This window comes from Oncorhynchus kisutch, linkage group LG21 (assembly GCF_002021735.2).
Source record: "Oncorhynchus kisutch isolate 150728-3 linkage group LG21, Okis_V2, whole genome shotgun sequence".
Taxonomy (NCBI): Eukaryota; Metazoa; Chordata; class Actinopteri; order Salmoniformes; family Salmonidae; genus Oncorhynchus; species Oncorhynchus kisutch.
The window spans coordinates 36023434-36050607 of NC_034194.2; the positions used below are offsets into that span (position 1 = coordinate 36023434).

Below are 27174 nucleotides of genomic sequence, written 5' to 3' on the forward strand. Positions count from 1 at the left end.
CTCTCCTTCTCTCTGTCTCCACTCTCTCTCTCTCCTTCTCTCTCTCTCTCTCTCCTTCTCTCTCTCTCTCCTTCTCTCTCCTCTCTCTCTCTCTTCTCTCTCTTGCTCTCTCTCACTCTCTCTCTTGCGCTCTCTGTCTCTCTCTCTCTCTGTCTCTCTCTCCTCTCTCTCTCCTTTCTCTCTCTCCTCTCTCTCTCTCTCTCACTCTCCTTATCTCTTGCTCTCTCTTTCTCTCTCTCCTCTCTCTCGCTCTCTCTCCTCTCTCTCTCTCTCTCTCTCTCGCTCTCTCTCATTCTCGCTCTCTCTCTCTCTCCTTCTCTCTCCTTCTTGCTCTCTCTCTCCTTCTCTCTCTCTCTCTCTTTCTCTCTCTCTGACTGTCATGTCCCATCAGGTCACAGTGCGGTGGACATTACCAAGGTGGCCCGGAGACACCGCATGTCACCTTTCCCCCTTACCTCCATGGACAAGGCCTTCATCACTGTCCTGGAGATGACCGCTGTGCTAGGGACTGAGATCATCAACTACAGAGGTAGGGAGCGGCATGCACACACACACACACACACACATTTAAATACACACACACACACATATACACACCCACACACATTTAAATACACACACACACACACATTTAAATACACACACACACACACACCCACACACATTTAAATACACACCCACACACATACACACACCCACACACATTTAAATACACACACACACACATATACATACACACACACATTTAAATACACACACGCACACATATACATACACACATATACATAGACACCTCAGCGATACACTCTAAGAGATAAAGGTGCTATCTAGAACCTTAAACGGATCTTCGACTGTCCCCATAGGAGAACTCTTTGAAGAAAGCCTTTTGGTTCCAGGTAGAACCCTTTTGGTTCCAGTGAGAACCCTTTTGGTTCCAGGAGAACACTGTACAAACACACACTGTACACACAAGTACAGAGGTGAGATCAACTATATACAGTAACACATATGTCACACATAAATATACAGTGGTCTGTATTGTAGTGGTCAGACTGCAGGAGATTACTGTTTATATCACCTTACTGAACACTTCAACTATAGATGTGTGAGACAACGAGAGACAGAGAGAAAGTGTGTGTGTGTGTTTCTGCATGTGTGTGTGTGCATGCGTGTGTGTGTCTGTCTTCCTTGGCACTAGCCTCGGGGCTTCCTTGGCACTAGCCTCGGGGCTTCCTTGGCACTAGCCTCAGGGCCTTTGTCAGAGGATCTTAGGGCCGTGGTCTCCCACATGGCTGTGTCACATTATTCTGGAGGTGGACACACAGAGCTTGAACAGGGCCAGGGGGAGGGCTTGGACAGGGGGAGGGCTTGGCCAGGGCCAGGGGGAGGTCTTGGACAGGGCCAGTGGGAGGTCTTGGACAGGGCCAGGGGGAGGTCTTGGACAGGGCCAGTGGGAGGTCTTGGACAGAGCCAGGGGGAGGTCTTGGACAGAGCCAGGGGGAGGTCTTGGACAGAGCCAGTGGGAGGTCTTGGACAGGGCCAGTGGGAGGTCTGGACAGGGCCAGTGGAGGTATTGGACAGGGCCAGTGGGAGGTCTGGACAGGGCCAGTGGGAGGTCTTGAACAGGGCGAGGGGGAGGGCTTGGACAGGGGGAGGGCTTGGACAGGGCCAGTGGGAGGTCTTGGACAGGGCCAGTGGGAGGTCTTGGACAGGGCCAGTGGGAGGTCTTGGACAGGGCCAGTGGAGGTCTTGGACAGGGCCAGTGGGAGGTCTTGGACAGGGCCAGTGGGAGGTCTTGACAGGGCAGTGGGAGGTCTTGGACAGGGGCCAGTGGGAGGTCTTGGACAGGGCCAGGGGGAGGTCTTGGACAGGGCCAGGGGGAGGTCTTGGACAGGGCCAGGGGGAGGTCTTGGACAGGGCCAGGGGGAGGTCTTGGACAGGGCCAGGGGGAGGTCTTGGACAGGGCCAGGGGGAGGTCTTGGACAGGGCCAGGGGGAGGTCTTGGACAGGGCCAGGTCTTGGACAGGGACAGGTCTTGGACAGGGCCAGTGGGAGGTATTGGACAGGGCCAGTGAGGGCCAGGGGGAGGTCTTGGCCAGGGCCAGGGGGAGGTCTTGGCCAGGGTCAGGGGGAGGTCTTGGACAGGGCAAGGGGGTGGGCTTGGACAGGGCCAGGGGGAGGGCATGGACAGGGCCAGGGGGAAGGGCTTGGACAGGGGGAGGGGGAGGTCTTGGACAGGGCCAGGGGGAGGTCTTGGACAGGGGGAGGGCTTGGACAGGGCCAGGGGGAGGGCTTGGACAGGGCCAGGGGGAGGTCTTGGACAGGGGGAGGGGGAGGTCTTGGACAGGGCCAGGGGGAAGGGCTTGGACAGGGGAGGGCATGGACAGGGCCAGGGGGAGGTCTTGGACATGGGAAGGGCTTGGACAGGGCCAGGGGGAAGGGCTTGGACAGGGGGAGGGGGAGGTCTTGGACAGGGCCAGGGGGAGGTCTTGGACAGGGGGAGGGCATGGACAGGGCCAGGGGGAGGTCTTGGACAGGGGAAGGGCTTGGACAGGGCCAGGGGGAAGGGCTTGGACAGGGCCAGGGGGAGGTCTTGGACAGGGCCAGGGGGAGGTCTTGGACAGGGCCAGGGGGAAGGGCTTGGACAGGGCCAGGGGGAGGTCTTGGACAGGGGAAGTGCTTGGACAGGGCCAGGGGGAAGGGCTTGGACAGGGGAAGGGCTTGGACAGGGGGAGGGCATGGACAGGGCCAGGGGGAGGTCTTGGACAGGGGAAGTGCTTGGACAGGGCCAGGGGGAAGGGCTTGGACACACTCCTGATTCAGTTCTCTCTGTCATAACTAATAGAACAGCCATGGTGGCCTCTCTATGTGTCTTCTATTTTCACCCTGTACAGTGATGTTTCATTTTGTTTTGAGAGAGTCTGTTTCATGATGGGGTGTGAGAATGGAAGGGTGGAGGGGTGGAGGTGTGGGATGAAATATTTAGACAAGAAACAGATGGAGGACAGGGGTGTGTGTGTGTGTGTGTGTGTGTGTGTGTGTGTGTGTGTGTGTGTGGTGTGTGTGTGTGTGTGTGTGTGTGTGTGTGTGTGTGTGTGTGTGTGTGTGTGTGTGTGTGTGAATCACACCCTCACACCCTATTTATAGACTATTAGCAGCTCATGGTATTTTAGTGCAGTGCTTTCTTCTTCCGCCCACTCTCTCTTTCTGTGTCTTTCTCTCTGTCGATCATTCTCTCTTCTATTTTCCTCTCTGCAGTCTAACCGGCAGTTTTTTATGGTTCTTATACAGATATTTCCAACATTTCTACTTTTAGATTGTTACATGTGGGGAATTGTGCGCAAGGGACAAGAGAGAGTACGCAGGTGTGTGTGTGTGCGCGCTGTTCTCGTCTGGTGGTGAGTCACAGAGATCCTGATGAGAGGTGTCACTCTCTCACTAACACACACACCTCCGGCACATGTCTCTCTGTATCTACATCTGAACCAGATGCTCTCCCTCCCTCTCTCTTTCTCCCTCCCTCCCTCTATCTCCCTCTTTCCCTTCCTCCCTCTCTCTTTCTCCTTCCCTCCCTCCCTCTCTCCCTCCCCCATATCTCTCTCTCGTACATCTCCCGCTCGCTCTCTCTCTCTCTCTCTCTCTCTCTCTCTCTCTCTCTCTCTCTCTCTCTCTCTCTCTCTCCCCCCTCTCTTCCCTCCCTCTCCCACTCCCCCCTCTCTCCCTCCCCCACTCCCCCCTCTCTCCCTCCCTCTCCATCTCTCCAACATCCCTCTCACACCTGACTCTCTCTCCCTCTCTTCATCCCTCCCTCCTTCTCCCTCCCTCTCTATCGCTCTCTCTCCCTCTCATACATCTCTCTCCCACCTTCTCTCTCTCTCTCCCTCCCGCTCTCCCCCGCTCTCTCGCTCTCGCTCGCTCTCGCTCTCTCTCTCTCTCTCCCTCTCGTACATCTCTCTCCCACCCTCTCTCTCTCTCCCTCCCTCTCTCTCTCTCCCTCTCGTACATCTCTCTCCCACCCTCTCTCCCTCTCGTACATCTCTCTCCCTCCCTCTCTCTCTCTCCCACCCTCTCTCCCTCCCTCTCTCTCTCCCTCCCTCTCTCTCTCCCTCCCTCTCTCTCTCCCTCCCTCTCTCTCTCTCTCTCCCTCCCTCTCTCTCTCTCTCTCTCCCTCCCTCTCTCCCTCTCTCTCGTACATCTCTCTCCCTCCCTCACCCTCTCTTGTACATCTCCTTCTCTCGCTCTCTCTCCCTGCTCTTCCTCTCTCTACGTTCTCCTTCTACCTTTCTCTCTCTCTTTCAATTCCTCTTTCTCTACCTCTACTCTCGCTCTCTTTCTCTCTCTACCTCTACTCTCTTTTCCTCTCTCTCCCTCCTTTCTCTCTATCTCTCTTTAGATGGGATGGGCCGAGTCCTTGCTCAGGAGGTTTATGCCAAAGACAACCTGCCCCCATTCCCTGCCTCTGTAAAGGATGGTTATGCTGTAAGAGGTCTGTACTGTGATGCAATGTACACACACACTGTACACACACTGTACACACACTGTACACACACTGTACACACACTGTACACACACACTGTACACACACTGTACACACACACTGTACACACAATGTACACACACTGTACACACACACTGTACACACACAATGTACACACACTGAGCACACACACTGCGCACACATACTGTACACACACTGTACACAACTGTACACACAATGTACACACACTGCACACACTGCACACACACTGTACACACAATGTACACACACTGTACACACACTGTACTGCACTGTACTTCAATCTCAGGTCATAGTGTACTGCTGATATGTCCTTTCTGTTCTACATTAGGAGTCAGGAGGCACTGAAACACAGTCAGCTAAATGACACACACATCGATATGCACACACAATCAGCATATACACACAATCAGCATATACACACATAATCAGCATATACACACATAATCAGCATATACACACACACAGCAGTATATACACACACACAGCAGCATATACACACACACAACAGTATATACACACAGCAGTATATACACACAATCAGCAAATACACACAATCAGCAAATACACACAATCAGCATATACACACAATCAGCATATACACACAACAGGATATACACACAATCAGCATATACACACAGCAGTATATACACACAGCAGTATATACACACAATCAGCAAATACACACAATCAGCATATACACACAACAGTATATACACACAGCAGTATATACACACAGCAGTATATACACACAATCAGCATATACACACAACAGGATATACACACAATCAGCATATACACACAACAGGATATACACACAATCAGCATATACACACACAACAGGATATACACACAATCAGCATATACACACATCGATACACACACAGCAGCATATACACACACAGCAGCATATACACACACAGCAGCATATACACACACAGCAGCATATACACACACACAGCAGCATATACACACAGCAGCATATACACACAGCAGCATATACACACACACAGCAGCATATACACACACACAGCAGCATATACACACACACAGCAGCATATACACACAGCAGCATATACACACAACAGCATATACACACACACAGCAGCATATACACACACAGCAGCATATACACACACAGCATATACACACACACAGCAGCATATACACACACACAGCAGCATATACACACACACAGCAGCATATACACACAGCAGCATATACACACAGCAGCATATACACACACACAGCAGCATATACACACACACAGCAGCATATACACACACACAGCAGCATATACACACACACAGCAGCATATACACACAGCAGCATACACACACAGCAGCATATACACACACAGCAGCATATACACACACACAGCAGCATATACACACAGCAGCATATACACACAGCAGCATATACACACACACAGCAGCATATACACACAGCAGCATATACACACAGCAGCATATACACACACACAGCAGCATATACACACAGCAGCATATACACACACAGCAGCATATACACACACAGCAGCATATACACACACAGCAGCATATACACACACACAGCAGCATATACACACACACAGCATATACACACACACAGCAGCATATACACACAGCAGCATATACACACAGCAGCATATACACACACACAGCAGCATATACACACACACAGCAGCATATACACACACACAGCAGCATATACACACAGCAGCATATACACACACAGCAGCATATACACACACACAGCAGCATATACACACACACAGCAGCATATACACACACACAGCAGCATATACACACAGCAGCATATACACACACAGCAGCATATACACACACACAGCAGCATATACACACAGCAGCATATACACACAGCAGCATATACACACAGCAGCATATACACACACACAGCAGCATATACACACACACAGCAGCATATACACACACACAGCAGCATATACACACACACAGCAGCATATACACACACACAGCAGCATATACACACACACAGCAGCATATACACACACACAGCAGCATATACACACAGCAGCATATACACACAGCAGCATATACACACACACAGCAGCATATACACACACACAGCAGCATATACACACACACAGCAGCATATACACACACACAGCAGCATATACACACAGCAGCATACACACACAGCAGCATATACACACACAGCAGCATATACACACACACAGCAGCATATACACACAGCAGCATATACACACAGCAGCATATACACACACACAGCAGCATATACACACAGCAGCATATACACACAGCAGCATATACACACACACAGCAGCATATACACACAGCAGCATATACACACACAGCAGCATATACACACACAGCAGCATATACACACACAGCAGCATATACACACACACAGCAGCATATACACACACACAGCATATACACACACACAGCAGCATATACACACAGCAGCATATACACACAGCAGCATATACACACACACAGCAGCATATACACACACACAGCAGCATATACACACACACAGCAGCATATACACACAGCAGCATATACACACACAGCAGCATATACACACACACAGCAGCATATACACACACACAGCAGCATATACACACAGCAGCATATACACACACAGCAGCATATACACACACACAGCAGCATATACACACAGCAGCATATACACACAGCAGCATATACACACAGCAGCATATACACACACACAGCAGCATATACACACACACAGCAGCATATACACACACACAGCAGCATATACACACACACAGCAGCATATACACACACACAGCAGCATATACACACACACAGCAGCATATACACACACACAGCAGCATATACACACACACAGCAGCATATACACACAACAGGATATACACACAGCAGCATATACACACAGCAGCATATACACACAGCAGCATATACACACAGCAGCATATACACACACACACAGCAGCATATACACACAGCAGCATATACACACAGCAGCATATACACACAGCAGCATATACACACAGCAGCATATACACACACACAGCAGCATATACACACAGCAGCATATACACACAGCAGGATATACACACAGCAGCATATACACACAATCATATAAACACCAACTTATGTCATTACATTAAAACATGTATTTTCTTTTTAGCGGCTGATGGTCCAGGCGACCGCTTCATCATCGGAGAGTCCCAGGCTGGAGAACAGGTCCACACACACAGACACACACTTCACCCTGTCTATACTCAGGGTGAAGCACTTGGCTGGTACCCTCCTTCATAAAGAGCGATATATCAAAACACACACTCAACGTTTATTCCCCCTGGACCGACATTGTGTGTGTGTGTGTGTGTGTATCACACACAGTATCACACACTGACACAGTATCACACACTGACACAGACACAGTATCACACTGACACATGACACAGTATCACACACTGACACATTATCACACACTGACACAGACACAGTATCACACACTGACACAGACACAGTATCACACACTGACACAGACACATTATCACACACTGACACAGACACAGTATCACACACTGACACATGACACATAGTCACACACTGACACATGACACATTATCACACACTGACACATTATCACACACTGACACATGACACATTATCACACACTGACACATTATCACACATTGACACATGACACAGTATCACACACTGACACAGTATCACACACTGACACAGTATCACACACTGACACATGACACGTTATCACACACTGACACATGACACGTTATCACACACTGACACAGTATCACACACTGACACAGTATCACACACTGACACAGTATCACACACTGACACAGTATCACACACTGACACAGTATCACAGACTGACACAGTATCACACACTGACACAGTATCACACACAGACACATGGCACAGTATCACACATTGACACATGACACAGTATCACACACTGACACATACACAGTATCACACACTGACACAGACACAGTATCACACACTGACACAGACACAGTATCACACACTGACACAGACACAGTATCACACACTGACACAGACACAGTATCACACACTGACACAGACACAGTATCACACACTGACACAGACACAGTATCACACACTGACACAGACACAGTATCACACACTGACACAGACACAGTATCACACACAGACACAGTATCACACACTGACACAGACACAGTATCACACACTGACACAGACACAGTATCACACACTGACACAGACACGTTATCACACACTGACACAGTATCACACACTGACACAGTATCACACACTGACACAGTATCACACACTGACACAGTATCACACACTGACACAGTATCACACACTGACACAGTATCACACACAGACACATGACACAGTATCACACATTGACACATGACACAGTATCACACACTGACACATACACAGTATCACACACTGACACAGACACAGTATCACACACTGACACAGACACAGTATCACACACTGACACAGACACAGTATCACACACTGACACAGACACAGTATCACACACTGACACAGACACAGTATCACACACTGACACAGACACAGTATCACACACTGACACAGACACAGTATCACACACTGACACAGACACAGTATCACACACTGACACAGACACAGTATCACACACTGACACAGACACAGTATCACACACTGACACAGACACAGTATCACACACTGACACATGACACAGTATCACACACTGACACATTATCACACACTGACACATAGTCACACACTGACACATTATCACACACTGACACATGACACGTGTTTGCCTTGCTGTGGTTGTTTGGTTGGGATGACCAGGAATGTTCTCTTGATAAGTGCATGAATTGGACCATTTTCCTGTCTTGCAGAGCATTACAAAAGTACTGAGGACTTTTGGGTGTCAGGGAAAATGTATGGAGTAAAAGTACATCATTTTCTTTAAGAATGTAGTGAAGTAACAAAATGTTTGCCTGATGATCTTCTGAACTTCCCAATACATTTCTGATGCATTTCAGTCACTTCAAACCAGACTTCCTTCAGACTGAAATACTGCCAAAGTCCTGTCAGACTGATTTGTAGTAGACTGTCAAAGCCCCAATAAACTGCAACATTAGCCTTTGATTACATCACTGTTTTAATGTAATCAAGCAGATGTTTAATATTAAATGGGTTTGGGATATATTTGCAGTGTGTGTGTGGGTTTGTGTCTGTAAAATCTGCATGTGTGTATATTTGACACCAGTTTCTCTCTCCTGTGTGTCCCCTGCAGCCCACCCACACAGTGATGCCGGGCCAGGTGATGAGGGTGACGACGGGGGCTCCTATCCCCTGTGGGGCAGACGCTGTGGTGCAGGTGGAGGATACAGAGCTGCTCCGCGAGTCTGAGGACGTAAGTCTCCCCTTTGACCCCTGACCCTTAGCCCTGTGGAGAGGGACTGAAGAGGGTCTATAGAGGGATGGTGTAATAATAAAAGGGATATTCAGGAGGGATATATAAGTAAATCAAGTAAGGAAGCAAGCATTGTCTGAGCCAGAATGGCGGTAGTAGTTGACGGTGACGAAAAGTAGGCAAGGTGACGACAGTAGGGAAGGTGACGACAGTAGAGAAGGTGACGACAGTAGAGAAGGTGACGACGGTAGAGAAGGTGACGACGGTAGGGAAGGTGACGACGGTAGGCAGGGTGATGACAGTAGTGAAGGGGACGACAGTAGGCAAGGGGACGACGGTAGGCAAGGGGACGACGGTAGGGGAAGGCGACGACGGTAGGCAAGGCGACGACGGTAGGCAAGGCGACGACGGTAGGCAAGGCGACGACGGTAGGCCAAGGGCGACGACGGTAGGCAAGGCGACGACGGTAGGCAAGGAGACGACGGTAGGCAAGGAGACGACGGTAGGCAGGAGACGACGGTAGGCAAGGCGACGACGGTAGGCAAGGGCGACGAGAGTAGGCAAGGCGACGACAGTAGGCAAGGCGACGACAGTAGGCAAGGCGACGACAGTAGGCAAGGCGACGACAGTAGGCAAGGCGACGACAGTAGGCAAGGGCGACGACAGTAGGCCAAGGACACGACAGTAGGGAAGGTGACGACAGTAGGGAAGGTGACGACAGTAGGCAAGGAGACGACAGTAGGCAAGGGGACGACAGTAGTGAAGGTGACGACAGTAGGCAAGGCGACGACAGTAGGCAAGGGGACGACAGTAGGCAAGGGGACGACAGTAGGCAAGGGGACGACAGTAGGCAAGGGGACGACAGTAGGCAAGGGGACGACAGTAGGCAAGGGGACGACAGTAGTGAAGGGGACGACAGTAGTGAAGGTGACGACAGTAGTGAAGGTGACGACAGTAGTGAAGGTGACGACAGTAGTGAAGGTGACGACAGTAGGCAAGGGGACGACAGTAGGCAAGGGGACGACAGTAGGCAAGGGGACGACAGTAGGCAAGGTGACGACAGTAGTGAAGGTGGGACAGTAGTGAAGGCGACGACAGTAGTGAAGGCGACGACAGTAGGCAAGGGGACGACAGTAGGGAAGGTGACGACAGTAGTGAAGGTGGGACAGTAGTGAAGGCGACGACAGTAGGCAAGGCGACGACAGTAGGCAAGGGGACGACAGTAGGGAAGGGGACGACAGTAGGGAAGGGGACGACAGTAGGGAAGGGGACGACAGTAGGGAAGGGCGACGACAGTAGGGAAGGGGACGACAGTAGGGAAGGGGACGACAGTAGGCAAGGGGACGACAGTAGGCAAGGGACCGACAGTAGGGAAGGGGACGACAGTAGGCAAGGGGACGACAGTAGGCAAGGGGACGACAGTAGGCAAGGGGACGACAGTAGGCAAGGGGACGACAGTAGGCAAGGGGACGACAGTAGGCAAGGGGACGACAGTAGGCAAGGGGACGACAGTAGGCAAGGGGACGACAGTAGGCAAGGGGACGACAGTAGGCAAGGGGACGACAGTAGGGAAGGGGACGACAGTAGGGAAGGGGACGACAGTAGGGAAGGGGACGACAGTAGGCAAGGGGACGACAGTAGGCAAGGGGACGACAGTAGGCAAGGGGACGACAGTAGGCAAGGTGACGTCAGTAGTGAAGGCGACGACAGTAGGCAAGGCGACGACAGTAGGCAAGGGGACGACAGTAGGGAAGGGGACGACAGTAGGCAAGGGGACGACAGTAGGCAAGGGGACGACAGTAGGCAAGGGGACGACAGTAGGCAAGGGGACGACAGTAGCGAAGGCGACGACAGTAGGCAAGGGGACGACAGTAGGCAAGGGGACGACAGTAGGCAAGGGGACGACAGTAGGCAAGGGGACGACAGTAGGCAAGGGGACGACAGTAGGCAAGGGGACGACAGTAGGCAAGGGGACGACAGTAGAGAAGGGGACGACAGTAGGCAAGGGGACGACAGTAGGGAAGGCGACGACAGTAGTGAAGGCGGGGACAGTAGTGAAGGCGGGGACAGTAGTGAAGGTGACGACAGTAGGGAAGGTGACGACAGTAGGGAAGGGGACGACAGTAGGGAAGGGGACGACAGTAGGGAAGGGGACGACAGTAGGCAAGGGGACGACAGTAGGCAAGGGGACGACAGTAGGCAAGGGGACGACAGTAGGCAAGGCGACGACAGTAGTGAAGGCGACGACAGTAGGCAAGGGGACGACAGTAGGCAAGGGGACGACAGTAGGCAAGGGGACGACAGTAGGGAAGGGGACGACAGTAGGCAAGGGGACGACAGTAGGGAAGGGGACGACAGTAGGGAAGGGGACGACAGTAGGGAAGGGGACGACAGTAGGCAAGGGGACGACAGTAGGGAAGGGGACGACAGTAGGGAAGGGGACGACAGTAGGGAAGGGGACGACAGTAGGGAAGGGGACGACAGTAGGCAAGGGGACGACAGTAGCGAAGGGGGACAGTAGCGAAGGCGGGACAGTAGGCGAAGGGGACGACAGTAGGCAAGGGGACGACAGTAGGCAAGGGGACGACAGTAGGCAAGGGGACGACAGTAGGCAAGGGGACGACAGTAGGCAAGGGGACGACAGTAGGCAAGGCGACGACAGTAGGCAAGGCGACGACAGTAGGCAAGGCGACGACAGTAGGCAAGGCGACGACAGTAGGCAAGGCGACGACAGTAGGCAAGGCGACGACAGTAGGCAAGGCGACGACAGTAGGCAAGGCGACGACAGTAGGCAAGGCGACGACAGTAGGCAAGGCGACGACAGTAGGGAAGGCGACGACAGTAGGCAAGGCGACGAGAGTAGGGAAGGCGACGAGAGTAGGGAAGGCGACGAGAGTAGGCAAGGCGACGACAGACGACAGTAGGGAAGGGGACGACAGTAGGGAAGGGGACGACAGTAGGGAAGGGGACGACAGTAGCGAAGGTGGGACAGTAGCGAAGGCGGGGACAGTAGCGAAGGCGACGACAGTAGCGAAGGCGACGACAGTAGGCAAGGGGACGACAGTAGGCAAGGGGACGACAGTAGGCAAGGCGACGACAGTAGGCAAGGCGACGACAGTAGGCAAGGCAACGACAGTAGGCAAGGCGACGACAGTAGGCAAGGCGACGACAGTAGGCAAGGCGACGACAGTAGGCAAGGAGACGACAGTAGGCAAGGCGACGACAGTAGGCAAGGCGACGACAGTAGGCAAGGGGACGACAGTAGGGAAGGCGACGACAGTAGGCAAGGCGACGACAGTAGGGAAGGCGACGACGGAAGGCGACGAGAGTAGGAAGGCGACGAGAGTAGGGAAGGCGACGACAGTAGGCAAGGCGACGACAGTAGGCAAGGCGACGACAGTAGGCAAGGCGACGACAGTAGGCAAGGCGACGACAGTAGGCAAGGCGACGACAGTAGGCAAGGCGACGACAGTAGGCAAGGCGACGACAGTAGGCAAGGCGACGACAGTAGGCAAGGCGACGACAGTAGGCAAGGCGACGACAGTAGGCAAGGCGACGACAGTAGGCAAGGCGACGACAGTAGGCAAGGCGACGACAGTAGGGAAGGAGACGACAGTAGGCAAGGTGACGACAGTAGGGAAGGTGACGACAGTAGGGAAGGTGACGACAGTAGGGAAGGTGACGACAGTAGGCAAGGTGACGACAGTAGGCAAGGTGACGACAGTAGCCAAGGTGACGACAGTAGCCAAGGTGACGACAGTAGCCAAGGTGACGACAGTAGGCAAGGCGACGACAGTAGGCAAGGCGACGACAGTAGGCAAGGCGACGACAGTAGGCAAGGCGACGACAGTAGGCAAGGGGACGACAGTAGGCAAGGGGACGACAGTAGGCAAGGGGACGACAGTAGGGAAGGGGACGACAGTAGGGAAGGGGACGACAGTAGGGAAGGGGACGACAGTAGGGAAGGGGACGACAGTAGGGAAGGGGACGACAGTAGGCAAGGGGACGACAGTAGGCAAGGGGACGACAGTAGGCAAGGGGACGACAGTAGGCAAGGGACGACAGTAGGCAAGGGGACGACAGTAGGCAAGGGGACGACAGTAGGCAAGGGGACGACAGTAGGCAAGGGGACGACAGTAGGCAAGGGGACGACAGTAGGCAAGGGGACGACAGTAGGCAAGGGGACGACAGTAGGCAAGGGACGACAGTAGGGAAGGGGACGACAGTAGGGAAGGGGACGACAGTAGGCAAGGGGACGACAGTAGGCAAGGGGACGACAGTAGGCAAGGGGACGACAGTAGGCAAGGCGACGTCAGTAGTGAAGGCGACGTCAGTAGGCAAGGCGACGACAGTAGGCAAGGCGACGACAGTAGGCAAGGCGACGACAGTAGGCAAGGCGACGACAGTAGGCAAGGCGACGACAGTAGGCAAGGCGACGACAGTAGGGAAGGCGGGGACAGTAGTGAAGGCGACGACAGTAGGGAAGGCGACGACAGTAGGGAAGGGGACGACAGTAGGGAAAGGGACGACAGTAGGCAAGGGGACGACAGTAGGCAAGGGGACGACAGTAGGCAAGGGGACGACAGTAGGCAAGGGGACGACAGTAGTGAAGGCGACGACAGTAGTGAAGGCGACGACAGTAGGCAAGGGGACGACAGTAGGCAAGGGGACGACAGTAGGCAAGGGGACGACAGTAGGGAAGGGGACGACAGTAGGCAAGGGGACGACAGTAGGGAAGGGGACGACAGTAGGGAAGGGGACGACAGTAGGCAAGGGGACGACAGTAGGGAAGGGGACGACAGTAGGGAAGGGGACGACAGTAGGGAAGGGGACGACAGTAGGGAAGGGGACGACAGTAGCGAAGGTGGGACAGTAGCGAAGGCGGGGACAGTAGCGAAGGCGACGACAGTAGCGAAGGCGACGACAGTAGGCAAGGGGACGACAGTAGGCAAGGGGACGACAGTAGGCAAGGCGACGACAGTAGGCAAGGCGACGACAGTAGGCAAGGCGACGACAGTAGGCAAGGCGACGACAGTAGGCAAGGCGACGACAGTAGGCAAGGCGACGACAGTAGGCAAGGAGACGACAGTAGGCAAGGCGACGACAGTAGGCAAGGCGACGACAGTAGGCAAGGGGACGACAGTAGGGAAGGCGACGACAGTAGGCAAGGCGACGACAGTAGGGAAGGCGACGACGGAAGGCGACGAGAGTAGGGAAGGCGACGAGAGTAGGGAAGGCGACGACAGTAGGCAAGGCGACGACAGTAGGCAAGGCGACGACAGTAGGCAAGGCGACGACAGTAGGCAAGGCGACGACAGTAGGCAAGGCGACGACAGTAGGCAAGGCGACGACAGTAGGCAAGGCGACGACAGTAGGCAAGGCGACGACAGTAGGCAAGGCGACGACAGTAGGCAAGGCGACGACAGTAGGCAAGGCGACGACAGTAGGGAAGGGGACGACAGTAGGCAAGGGGACGACAGTAGGGAAGGGGACGACAGTAGGGAAGGGGACGACAGTAGGCAAGGGGACGACAGTAGGGAAGGGGACGACAGTAGGGAAGGGGACGACAGTAGGGAAGGGGACGACAGTAGGGAAGGGGACGACAGTAGCGAAGGTGGGACAGTAGCGAAGGCGGGGACAGTAGCGAAGGCGACGACAGTAGCGAAGGCGACGACAGTAGGCAAGGGGACGACAGTAGGCAAGGGGACGACAGTAGGCAAGGCGACGACAGTAGGCAAGGCGACGACAGTAGGCAAGGCAACGACAGTAGGCAAGGCGACGACAGTAGGCAAGGCGACGACAGTAGGCAAGGCGACGACAGTAGGCAAGGAGACGACAGTAGGCAAGGCGACGACAGTAGGCAAGGCGACGACAGTAGGCAAGGGGACGACAGTAGGGAAGGCGACGACAGTAGGCAAGGCGACGACAGTAGGGAAGGCGACGACGGAAGGCGACGAGAGTAGGGAAGGCGACGAGAGTAGGGAAGGCGACGACAGTAGGCAAGGCGACGACAGTAGGCAAGGCGACGACAGTAGGCAAGGCGACGACAGTAGGCAAGGCGACGACAGTAGGCAAGGCGACGACAGTAGGCAAGGCGACGACAGTAGGCAAGGCGACGACAGTAGGCAAGGCGACGACAGTAGGCAAGGCGACGACAGTAGGCAAGGCGACGACAGTAGGCAAGGCGACGACAGTAGGGAAGGAGACGACAGTAGGCAAGGTGACGACAGTAGGGAAGGTGACGACAGTAGGGAAGGTGACGACAGTAGGGAAGGTGACGACAGTAGGCAAGGTGACGACAGTAGGCAAGGTGACGACAGTAGCCAAGGTGACGACAGTAGCCAAGGTGACGACAGTAGCCAAGGTGACGACAGTAGGCAAGGTGACGACAGTAGGCAAGGTGACGACAGTAGGCAAGGTGACGACAGTAGGCTAGGTGACGACAGTAGGCTAGGTGACGACAGTAGGCAAGGTGACGACAGTAGGGAAGGGGACGACAGTAGGCAAGGTGACGACAGTAGGCAAGGTGACGACAGTAGGCAAGGTGACGACAGTAGGCAAGGCGACGACAGTAGGCAAGGCGACGACAGTAGGCAAGGCGACGACAGTAGTGAAGGCGGGGACAGTAGTGAAGGCGGGACAGTAGTGAAGGCGGGGACAGTAGTGAAGGCGGGGACAGTAGTGAAGGCGGGGACAGTAGGGAAGGGGACGACAGTAGGGAAGGGGACGACAGTAGGAAAAGGGACGACAGTAGGCAAGGGGACGACAGTAGGCAAGGGGACGACAGTAGGCAAGGGACGACAGTAGGCAAGGGGACGACAGTAGGCAAGGGACGACAGTAGTGAAGGCGACGACAGTAGTGAAGGCGACGACAGTAGTGAAGGCGACGACAGTAGGCAAGGGGACGACAGTAGGCAAGGGGACGACAGTAGGGAAGGGGACGACAGTAGGCAAGGGGACGACAGTAGGGAAGGGGACGACAGTAGGGAAGGGGACGACAGTAGGCAAGGGGACGACAGTAGGGAAGGGACGACAGTAGGCAAGGGGACGACAGTAGGCAAGGGGACGACAGTAGGCAAGGGGACGACAGTAGGCAAGGGGACGACAGTAGGCAAGGGGACGACAGTAGGCAAGGGGACGACAGTAGGCAAGGGGACGACAGTAGAGAAGGGGACGACAGTAGGCAAGGGACGACAGTAGCGAAGGTGACGACAGTAGGGAAGGGGACGACAGTAGGGAAGGGGACGACAGTAGGGAAGGGGACGACAGTAGGCAAGGGGACGACAGTAGGCAAGGGGACGACAGTAGGCAAGGGGACGACAGTAGGCAAGGGGACGACAGTAGGCAAGGGGACGACAGTAGGGAAGGTGACGACAGTAGGGAAGGTGACGACAGTAGGGAAGGTGACGACAGTAGGCAAGGTGACGACAGTAGCCAAGGTGACGACAGTAGGCAAGGTGACGACAGTAGCCAAGGTGACGACAGTAGCCAAGGTGACGACAGTAGGCAAGGTGACGACAGTAGGCAAGGTGACGACAGTAGGCAAGGTGACGACAGTAGGCAAGGTGACGACAGTAGGCAAGGTGACGACAGTAGGCAAGGTGACGACAGTAGGGAAGGCGACGACAGTAGGGAAGGAGACGACAGTAGGCAAGGTGACGACAGTAGGCAAGGTGACGACAGTAGGGAAGGTGACGACAGTAGGGAAGGTGACGACAGTAGGGAAGGTGACGACAGTAGGCAAGGTGACGACAGTAGGCAAGGTGACGACAGTAGCCAAGGTGACGACAGTAGCCAAGGTGACGACAGTAGCCAAGGTGACGACAGTAGGCAAGGTGACGACAGTAGGCAAGGTGACGACAGTAGGCAAGGTGACGACAGTAGGCTAGGTGACGACAGTAGGCAAGGTGACGACAGTAGGGAAGGGGACGACAGTAGGCAAGGTGACGACAGTAGGCAAGGTGACGACAGTAGCCAAGGTGACGACAGTAGGCAAGGTGACGACAGTAGGCAAGGTGACGACAGTAGGCAAGGTGACGACAGTAGGCTAGGTGACGACAGTAGGCTAGGTGACGACAGTAGGCAAGGTGACGACAGTAGGGAAGGGGACGACAGTAGGCAAGGTGACGACAGTAGGCAAGGTGACGACAGTAGGCAAGGTGACGACAGTAGGCAAGGTGACGACAGTAGGCAAGGCGACGACAGTAGGCAAGGCGACGACAGTAGGCAAGGCGACGACAGTAGTGAAGGCGGGGACAGTAGTGAAGGCGGGGACAGTAGTGAAGGCGGGGACAGTAGTGAAGGCGGGGACAGTAGTGAAGGCGGGGACAGTAGGGAAGGGGACGACAGTAGGGAAGGGGACGACAGTAGGAAAAGGGACGACAGTAGGCAAGGGGACGACAGTAGGCAAGGGGACGACAGTAGGCAAGGGGACGACAGTAGGCAAGGGGACGACAGTAGGCAAGGGGACGACAGTAGTGAAGGCGACGACAGTAGTGAAGGCGACGACAGTAGTGAAGGCGACGACAGTAGGCAAGGGGACGACAGTAGGCAAGGGGACGACAGTAGGGAAGGGGACGACAGTAGGCAAGGGGACGACAGTAGGGAAGGGGACGACAGTAGGGAAGGGGACGACAGTAGGCAAGGGGACGACAGTAGGGAAGGGGACGACAGTAGGCAAGGGGACGACAGTAGGCAAGGGGACGACAGTAGGCAAGGGGACGACAGTAGGCAAGGGGACGACAGTAGGCAAGGGGACGACAGTAGGCAAGGGGACGACAGTAGGCAAGGGGACGACAGTAGAGAAGGGGACGACAGTAGGCAAGGGGACGACAGTAGCGAAGGTGACGACAGTAGGGAAGGGGACGACAGTAGGGAAGGGGACGACAGTAGGGAAGGGGACGACAGTAGGCAAGGGGACGACAGTAGGCAAGGGGACGACAGTAGGCAAGGGGACGACAGTAGGCAAGGGGACGACAGTAGGGAAGGTGACGACAGTAGGGAAGGTGACGACAGTAGGGAAGGTGACGACAGTAGGCAAGGTGACGACAGTAGCCAAGGTGACGACAGTAGGCAAGGTGACGACAGTAGCCAAGGTGACGACAGTAGCCAAGGTGACGACAGTAGGCAAGGTGACGACAGTAGGCAAGGTGACGACAGTAGGCAAGGTGACGACAGTAGGCAAGGTGACGACAGTAGGCAAGGTGACGACAGTAGGGAAGGCGACGACAGTAGGGAAGGAGACGACAGTAGGCAAGGTGACGACAGTAGGCAAGGTGACGACAGTAGGGAAGGTGACGACAGTAGGGAAGGTGACGACAGTAGGGAAGGTGACGACAGTAGGCAAGGTGACGACAGTAGGCAAGGTGACGACAGTAGCCAAGGTGACGACAGTAGCCAAGGTGACGACAGTAGCCAAGGTGACGACAGTAGGCAAGGTGACGACAGTAGGCAAGGTGACGACAGTAGGCAAGGTGACGACAGTAGGCTAGGTGACGACAGTAGGCAAGGTGACGACAGTAGGGAAGGGACGACAGTAGGCAAGGTGACGACAGTAGGCAAGGTGACGACAGTAGGCAAGGTGACGACAGTAGGCAAGGCGACGACAGTAGGGAAGGCGACGACAGTAGTGAAGGCGGGGACAGTAGTGAAGGCGGGGACAGTAGTGAAGGCGGGGACAGTAGTGAAGGCGGGGACAGTAGGGAAGGTGACGACAGTAGGGAAGGGGACGACAGTAGGAAAAGGGACGACAGTAGGCAAGGGGACGACAGTAGGCAAGGGACGACAGTAGGCAAGGGGACGACAGTAGGCAAGGGGACGACAGTAGGCAAGGGGCACGACAGTAGTGAAGGCGACGACAGTCAGTGAAGGCGACGACAGTAGTGAAGGCGACGACAGTAGGCAAGGGACGACAGTAGGCAAGGGGACGACAGTAGGCAAGGGACGGACAGTAGGGAAGGGGACGACAGTAGGCAAGGGGACGACAGTAGGGAAGGGGACGACAGTAGGGAAGGGGACGACAGTAGGCAAGGGGACGACAGTAGGGAAGGGGACGACAGTAGGCAAGGGGACGACAGTAGGCACGGGGACGACAGTAGGCAAGGGGACGACAGTAGGCAAGGGGACGACAGTAGGCAAGGGGACGACAGTAGGCAAGGGGACGACAGTAGGCAAGGGGACGACAGTAGGCAAGGGGACGACAGTAGGCAAGGGGACGACAGTAGCGAAGGTGACGACAGTAGGGAAGGGGACGACAGTAGGGAAGGGGACGACAGTAGGGAAGGGGACGACAGTAGGCAAGGGGACGACAGTAGGCAAGGGGACGACAGTAGGCAAGGGGACGACAGTAGGCAAGGGGACGACAGTAGGCAAGGGGGACGACAGTAGGCAAGGGGACGAACAAGTAGTGAAGGCGACGACAGTAGTGAAGGGACGACAAGTAGTGAAGGCGACGACAGTAGGCAGGGGGACGACAGTAGGCAAGGGGACGACAGTAGGGAAGGGGACGAACAGTAGGCAAGGGGACGACAGTAGGGAAGGGGACGACAGTAGGGAAGGGACGACAGTAGGCAAGGGGGACGACAGTAGGCAAGGGGACGACAGTAGGCAAGGGGACGACAGTAGGCAAGGGGACGGACAGTAGGCAAGGGGACGACAGTAGGCAAGGGGACGACAGTAGAGAAGGGGACGACAGTAGGCAAGGGGACGACAAGTAGCGAAGGTTGACGACAGTAGGGAAGGGGACGACAGTAGGGAAGGGGACGGACAGTAGGGAAGGGGACGACAGTAGGCAAGGGGACGACAGTAGGCAAGGGGACGACAGTAGGCAAGGGGACGACAGTAGGCAAGGGGACGACAGTAGGCAAGGGGACGACAGTGGAAGGTGAGACAGAGGAAGGTGACGACAGTAGGGAACGGTGACGACAGTAGGTGCGAAGGCAAGGTGACGACAGTAGCCAAGGTGACGACAGTAGGCAAGGTGACGACAGTAGCCAATGGTGACGACAGTAGCCAAGGTGACGACAGTAGGCAAGGTGACGACAGTAGGCAAGGTGACGACAGTAGGCAAGGTGACGACAGTAGGCAAGGTGACGACAGTAGGCAAGGTGACGACAGTAGGCAAGGTGACGACAGTAGGCAAGTGACGACAGTAGGCTAGGTGACGACAGTAGGCTAGGTGACGACAGTAGGCAAGGTGACGACAGTAGGGAAGGGGCGACAGTAGGCAAGGTGACGACAGTAGGCAAGGTGACGACAGTAGGCAAGGTGACGACAGTAGGCAAGGCGACGACAGTAGGCAAGGCGACGACAGTAGGCAAGCGCGACGACAGTAGTGAAGGCGGGGACAGTAGTGAAGGCGGGGACAAGTAGTGAAGGCGGGGACAGTAGTGAAGGCGGGGACAGTAGTGAAGGCGGGGACAGTAGGGAAGGGGACGACAGTAGGGAAGGGACGACAGTAGGAAAAGGGACGACAGTAGGCAAGGGGACGACAGTAGGCAAGGGGACGACAGTAGGCAAGGGGACGACAGTAGGCAAGGGGACGACAGTAGGCAAGGGGACGACAGTAGTGAAGGCGACGACAGTAGTGAAGGCGACGACAGTAGTGAAGGCGACGACAGTAGGCAAGGGGACGACAGTAGGCAAGGGGACGACAGTAGGGAAGGGGACGACAGTAGGCAAGGGGACGACAGTAGGGAAGGGGACGACAGTAGGGAAGGGGACGACAGTAGGCAAGGGGACGACAGTAGGGAAGGGGACGACAGTAGGCAAGGGGACGACAGTAGGCAAGGGGACGACAGTAGGCAAGGGGACGACAGTAGGCAAGGGGACGACAGTAGGCAAGGGGACGACAGTAGGCAAGGGGACGACAGTAGGCAAGGGGACGACAGTAGAGAAGGGGACGACAGTAGGCAAGGGGACGACAGTAGCCGAAGGTGACGACAGTAGGGAAGGGGACGACAGTAGGGAAGGGGACGACAGTAGGGAAGGGGACGACAGTAGGCAAGGGGACGACAGTAGGCAAGGGGACGACAGTAGGCAAGGGGACGACAGTAGGCAAGGGGACGACAGTAGGCAAGGGGACGACAGTAGGGAAGGTGACGACAGTAGGGAAGGTGACGACAGTAGGGAAGGTGACGACAGTAGGCAAGGTGACGACAGTAGCCAAGGTGACGACAGTAGGCAAGGTGACGACAGTAGCCAAGGTGACGACAGTAGCCAAGGTGACGACAGTAGGCAAGGTGACGACAGTAGGCAAGGTGACGACAGTAGGCAAGGTGACGACAGTAGGCAAGGTGACGACAGTAGGCAAGGTGACGACAGTAGGCAAGGTGACGACAGTAGGGAAGGCGACGACAGTAGGGAAGGAGAACGGACAGTAGGCAAGGTGACGACAGTAGGCAAGGTGACGACAGTAGGGAAGGTGACGACAGTAGGGAAGGTGACGACAGTAGGGAAGGTGACGACAGTAGGCAAGGTGACGACAGTAGCAAGGTGACGACAGTAGCCAAGGTGACGACAGTAGCCAAGGTGACGACAGTAGCCAAGGTGACGACAGTAGGCAAGGTGACGACAGTAGGCAAGGTGACGACAGTAGGCAAGGTGACGACAGTAGGCTAGGTGACGACAGTAGGCAAGGTGACGACAGTAGGGAAGGGGACGACAGTAGGCAAGGTGACGACAGTAGGCAAGGTGACGACAGTAGCCAAGGTGACGACAGTAGGCAAGGTGACGACAGTAGGCAAGGTGACGACAGTAGGCAAGGTGACGACAGTAGGCTAGGTGACGACAGTAGGCTAGGTGACGACAGTAGGCAAGGTGACGACAGTAGGGAAGGGGACGACAGTAGGCAAGGGTGACGACAGTAGGCAGGGGACGACAGTAGGCAAGGGGACGACAGTAGGCAAGGGGACGACAGTAGGCAAGGGGACGACAGTAGGCAAGGGGACGACCAGTAGCTAAGGGGACGACAGTAGTGAAGGCGACGACAGTAGTGAAGGCGACGACAGTAGTGAAGGCGACGACAGTAGGCAAGGGGACGACAGTAGGCAAGGGGACGACAGTAGGGAAGGGGACGACAGTAGGCAAGGGGACGACAGTAGGGAAGGGGACGACAGTAGGGAAGGGGACGACAGTAGGCAAGGGGACGACAGTAGGGAAGGGGACGACAGTAGGCAAGGGGACGACAGTAGGCAAGGGGACGACAGTAGGCAAGGGGACGACAGTAGGCAAGGGACGACAGTAGGCAAGGGGACGACAGTAGGCAAGGGGACGACAGTAGAGAAGGGGACGACAGTAGGCAAGGGGACGACAGTAGCGAAGGTGACGACAGTAGGGAAGGGGACGACAGTAGGGAAGGGACGACAGTAGGGAAGGGGACGACAGTAGGGAGGGGACGACAGTAGCCAAGGGGACGACAGTAGGCAAGGGGACGACAGTAGGCAAGGGGACGACAGTAGGCAAGGGGACGACAGTAGGGAAGGTGACGACAGTAGGGAAGGTGACGACAGTAGGGAAGGTGACGACAGTAGCAAGGTGACGACAGTAGCCAAGGTGACGACAGTAGGCAAGGTGACGACAGTAGCCAAGGTGACGACAGTAGCCAAGGTGACGACAGTAGGCAAGGTGACGACAGTAGGCAAGGTGACGACAGTAGGCAAGGTGACGACAGTAGGCAAGGTGACGACAGTAGGGAAGGCGACGACAGTAGGGAAGGAGACGACAGTAGGCAAGGTGACGACAGTAGGCAAGGTGACGACAGTAGGGAAAGGTGACGACAGTAGGGAAGGTGACGACAGTAGGGAAGGTGACGACAGTAGGCAAGGTGACGACAGTAGGCAAGGTGACGACAGTAGGCAAGGTGACGACAGTAGCCAAGGTGACGACAGTAGCCAAGGTTGACGACAGTAGGCAAGGTGACGACAGTAGGCAAGGTGACGACAGTAGGCAAGGTGACGACAGTAGGCTAGGTGACGACAGTAGGGAAGGGGACGACAGTAGGCAAGGTGACGACAGTAGGCAAGGTGACGACAGTAGGCAATGGTGACGACAGTAGGCAAGGTGACGACAGTAGGCAAGGCGACGACAGTAGGGAAGGCGACGACAGTAGTGAAGGGCGGGGACATAGTGAAGGCGGGGACAGTAGTGAAGGCGGGGACAGTAGTGAAGGCGGGGACAGTAGGGAAGGTGACGACAGTAGGGAAGGGGACGACAGTAGGAAAAGGGACGACAGTAGGCAAGGGGACCGACAGTAGGCAAGGGGACGACAGTAGGCAAAGGGGACGACAGTAGCAAGGGGACGACAGTAGGCAAGGGGACGACAGTAGTGAAGCGACGACAGTAGTGAAGGCGACGACAGTAGTGAAGGCGACGACAGTAGGCAAGGGGACGACAGTAGGGCAAGGGGACGACAGTAGGCAAGGGGACGACAGTAGGGAAGGGGACGACAGGTAGGCAAGGGACGACAGTAGGGAAGGGGACGACAGTAGGAAGGGGACGACAGTAGGCAAGGGGACGACAGTAGGGAAGGGGGACGACAGTAGGCAAGGGGACGACAGTAGGCACGGGGACGACAGTAGCAAGGGGACGACAGTAGGCAAGGGGACGACAGTAGGCAAGGGGACGACAGGTAGGGAAGGTGACGACAGTAGGGAAGGTGACGACAGTAGGGAAGGGGTGACGACAGTAGGCAAGGTGACGACAGTAGCCAAGGGTGACGACAGTAGGCAAGGTGACGACAGTAGCCAAGTCGGTGACGACAGTAGCCAAGGTGACGACAGTAGGCAAGGGTGACGACAGTAGGCAAGGTGACGACAGTAGGCAAGGTGACGACAGTAGGCAAGGTGACGACAGTAGGCAAGGTGACGACAGTAGGCAAGGTGACGGACAGTAGGGAAGGCGACGACAGTAGGGAAGGAGACGACAGGTAGGCAAGGTGACGACAGTAGGCAAGGTGACGACAGTAGGGAAGGTGACGACAGTAGGGAAGGTGACGACAGTAGGGAAGGTGACGACAGTAGGCAAGGTGACGACAGTAGGCAAGGTGACGACGTAGCCAAGGTGACGACAGTAGCCAAGGTGACGACAGTAGCCAAAGGTGACGGACAGTAGGCAAGGTGACGACAGTAGGCAAGGTGACGACAGTAGGCAAGGTGACGACAGTAGGCTAGGTGACGACAGTAGGCAGGTGACGACAGTAGGGAAGGGACGACAGTAGGCAAGGTGACGACAGTAGGCAAGGTGACGACAGTAGCCAAGGGTGACGACAGTAGGGCCAAGGTGACGACAGTAGGCAAGGTGACGACAGTAGGCAAGGTGACGACAGTAGGCTAGGTGACGAAGTAGGCTAGGTGACGACAGTAGGCAAGGTGACGACAGTAGGGAAGGGACGACAGTAGGCAAGGTGACGACAGTAGGCAAGGGTGACGACAGTAGGCAAGGTTGACGACAGTAGGCAATGGTGACGACAGTAGGCAAGGCGACGACAGTAGGCAAGGCGACGACAGTAGGCAAGGCGACGACAGTAGTGAAGGCGGGGACGAGTAGTGAAGGCGGGGGGGACAGTAGTGAAGGCGGGGACAGTAGTGAAGGCGGGGACAGTAGTGAAGGCGGGGGACAGTAGGGAAGGGGACGACAGTAGGGAAGGGGACGACAGTAGGAAAAGGGACGACAGTAGGCAAGGGGACGACAGTAGGCAAGGGGACGACAGTAGGCAAGGGGACGACAGTAGGCAAGGGGACGACAGTAGGCAAGGGGACGACAGTAGTGAAGGCGACGACAGTTAGTGAAGGCGACGACAGTAGTGAAGGCGACGACAGTAGGCAAGGGGACGACAGTAGGCAAGGGGACGACAGTAGGGAAGGGGACGACAGTAGCAAGGGGACGACAGTAGGGAAGGGGACGACAGTAGGGAAGGGGACGACAGTAGGCAAGGGGACGGACAGTAGGGAAGGGGACGACAGTAGGCAAGGGGACGACAGTAGGGCAAGGGGACGACAGTAGGCAAGGGGACGACAGTAGGCAAGGGGACGACAGTAGGCAAGGGGACGACAGTAGGCAAGGGGACGACAGTAGAGAAGGGGACGACAGTAGGCAAGGGGACGACAGTAGCGAAGGTGACGACAGTAGGGAAGGGGACGACAGTAGGGAAGGGGACGACAGTAGGGAAGGGGACGACAGTAGGGGAAGGGGACGGACAGTAGGCAAGGGGACGACAGTAGGCAAGGGGACGACAGTAGGCAAGGGGACGACAGTAGGCAAGGGACGACAGTAGGGAAGGTGACGACAGTAGGGAAGGTGACGACAGTAGGGCAAGGGACAGTAGCAGGTGAACGACAGTAGGCAACGGTGACGACAGTAGCCAAGGTGACGACAGTAGGCAAGGTGACGACAGTAGCCAAGGTGACGACAGTAGCCAAGGTGACGACAGTAGGCAAGGTGACGACAGTAGGCAAGGTGACGACAGTAGGCAAGGTGACGACAGTAGGAAGGCGGACGACAGTAGGGAAGGAGACGACAGTAGGCAAGGTGACGACAGTAGGCAAGGTGACGACAGTAGGGAAGGTGACGACAGTAGGGAAGGTGACGACAGTAGGGAAGGTGACGACAGTAGGCAAGGTGACGACAGTAGGCAATGGTGACGACAGTAGGCAAGGTGACGACAGTAGCCAAGGTGACGACAGTAGCCAAGGTGACGACAGTAGCAAGGTGACGACAGTAGGCAAGGTGACGACAGTAGGCAAGGTGACGACAGTAGGCTAGGTGACGACAGTAGGGAAGGGACGACAGTAGGCAAGGTGACGACAGTAGGCAAGGGTGACGACAGTAGGCAAGGTGACGACAGTAGGCAAGGTGACGACAGTAGGCAAGGCGACGACAGTAGGGAAGGCGACGACAGTAGTGAAGGCGGGGACAGTAGTGAAGGCGGGGACAGTAGTGAAGGCGGGGGGACAGTAGTGAAGGCGGGGACAGTAGGGAAGGTGACGACAGTAGGGAAGGGGACGACAGTAGGAAAAGGGACGACAGTAGGCAAGGGGACGACAGTAGGCAAGGGACGACAGTAGGCAAGGGACGACAGTAGGCAAGGGGACGACAGTAGGCAAGGGGACGACAGTAGTGAAGGCGACGACAGTAGTGAAGGCGACGACAGTAGTGAAGGCGACGACAGTAGCAAGGGGACGACAGTAGGCAAGGGGACGACAGTAGGCAAGGGGACGACAGTA

At 55.3% G+C, this 27174-nt stretch overlaps 1 protein-coding gene across 1 annotated transcript in view; it reads left to right on the plus strand.

The window, feature by feature from the left end:
- The window catches only part of LOC109883364 (gephyrin), a gene marked incomplete in the record, with an annotated part of 158481 nt that overhangs the window by 123101 nt on the left and 8206 nt on the right, over window positions 1–27174 (plus strand). The window contains 4 exon segments of the mRNA XM_031800694.1: window positions 508–529; window positions 4394–4486; window positions 7700–7755; window positions 9836–9955. Of these exon segments, the coding sequence (XP_031656554.1) occupies window positions 508–529; window positions 4394–4486; window positions 7700–7755; window positions 9836–9955 (291 nt within the window).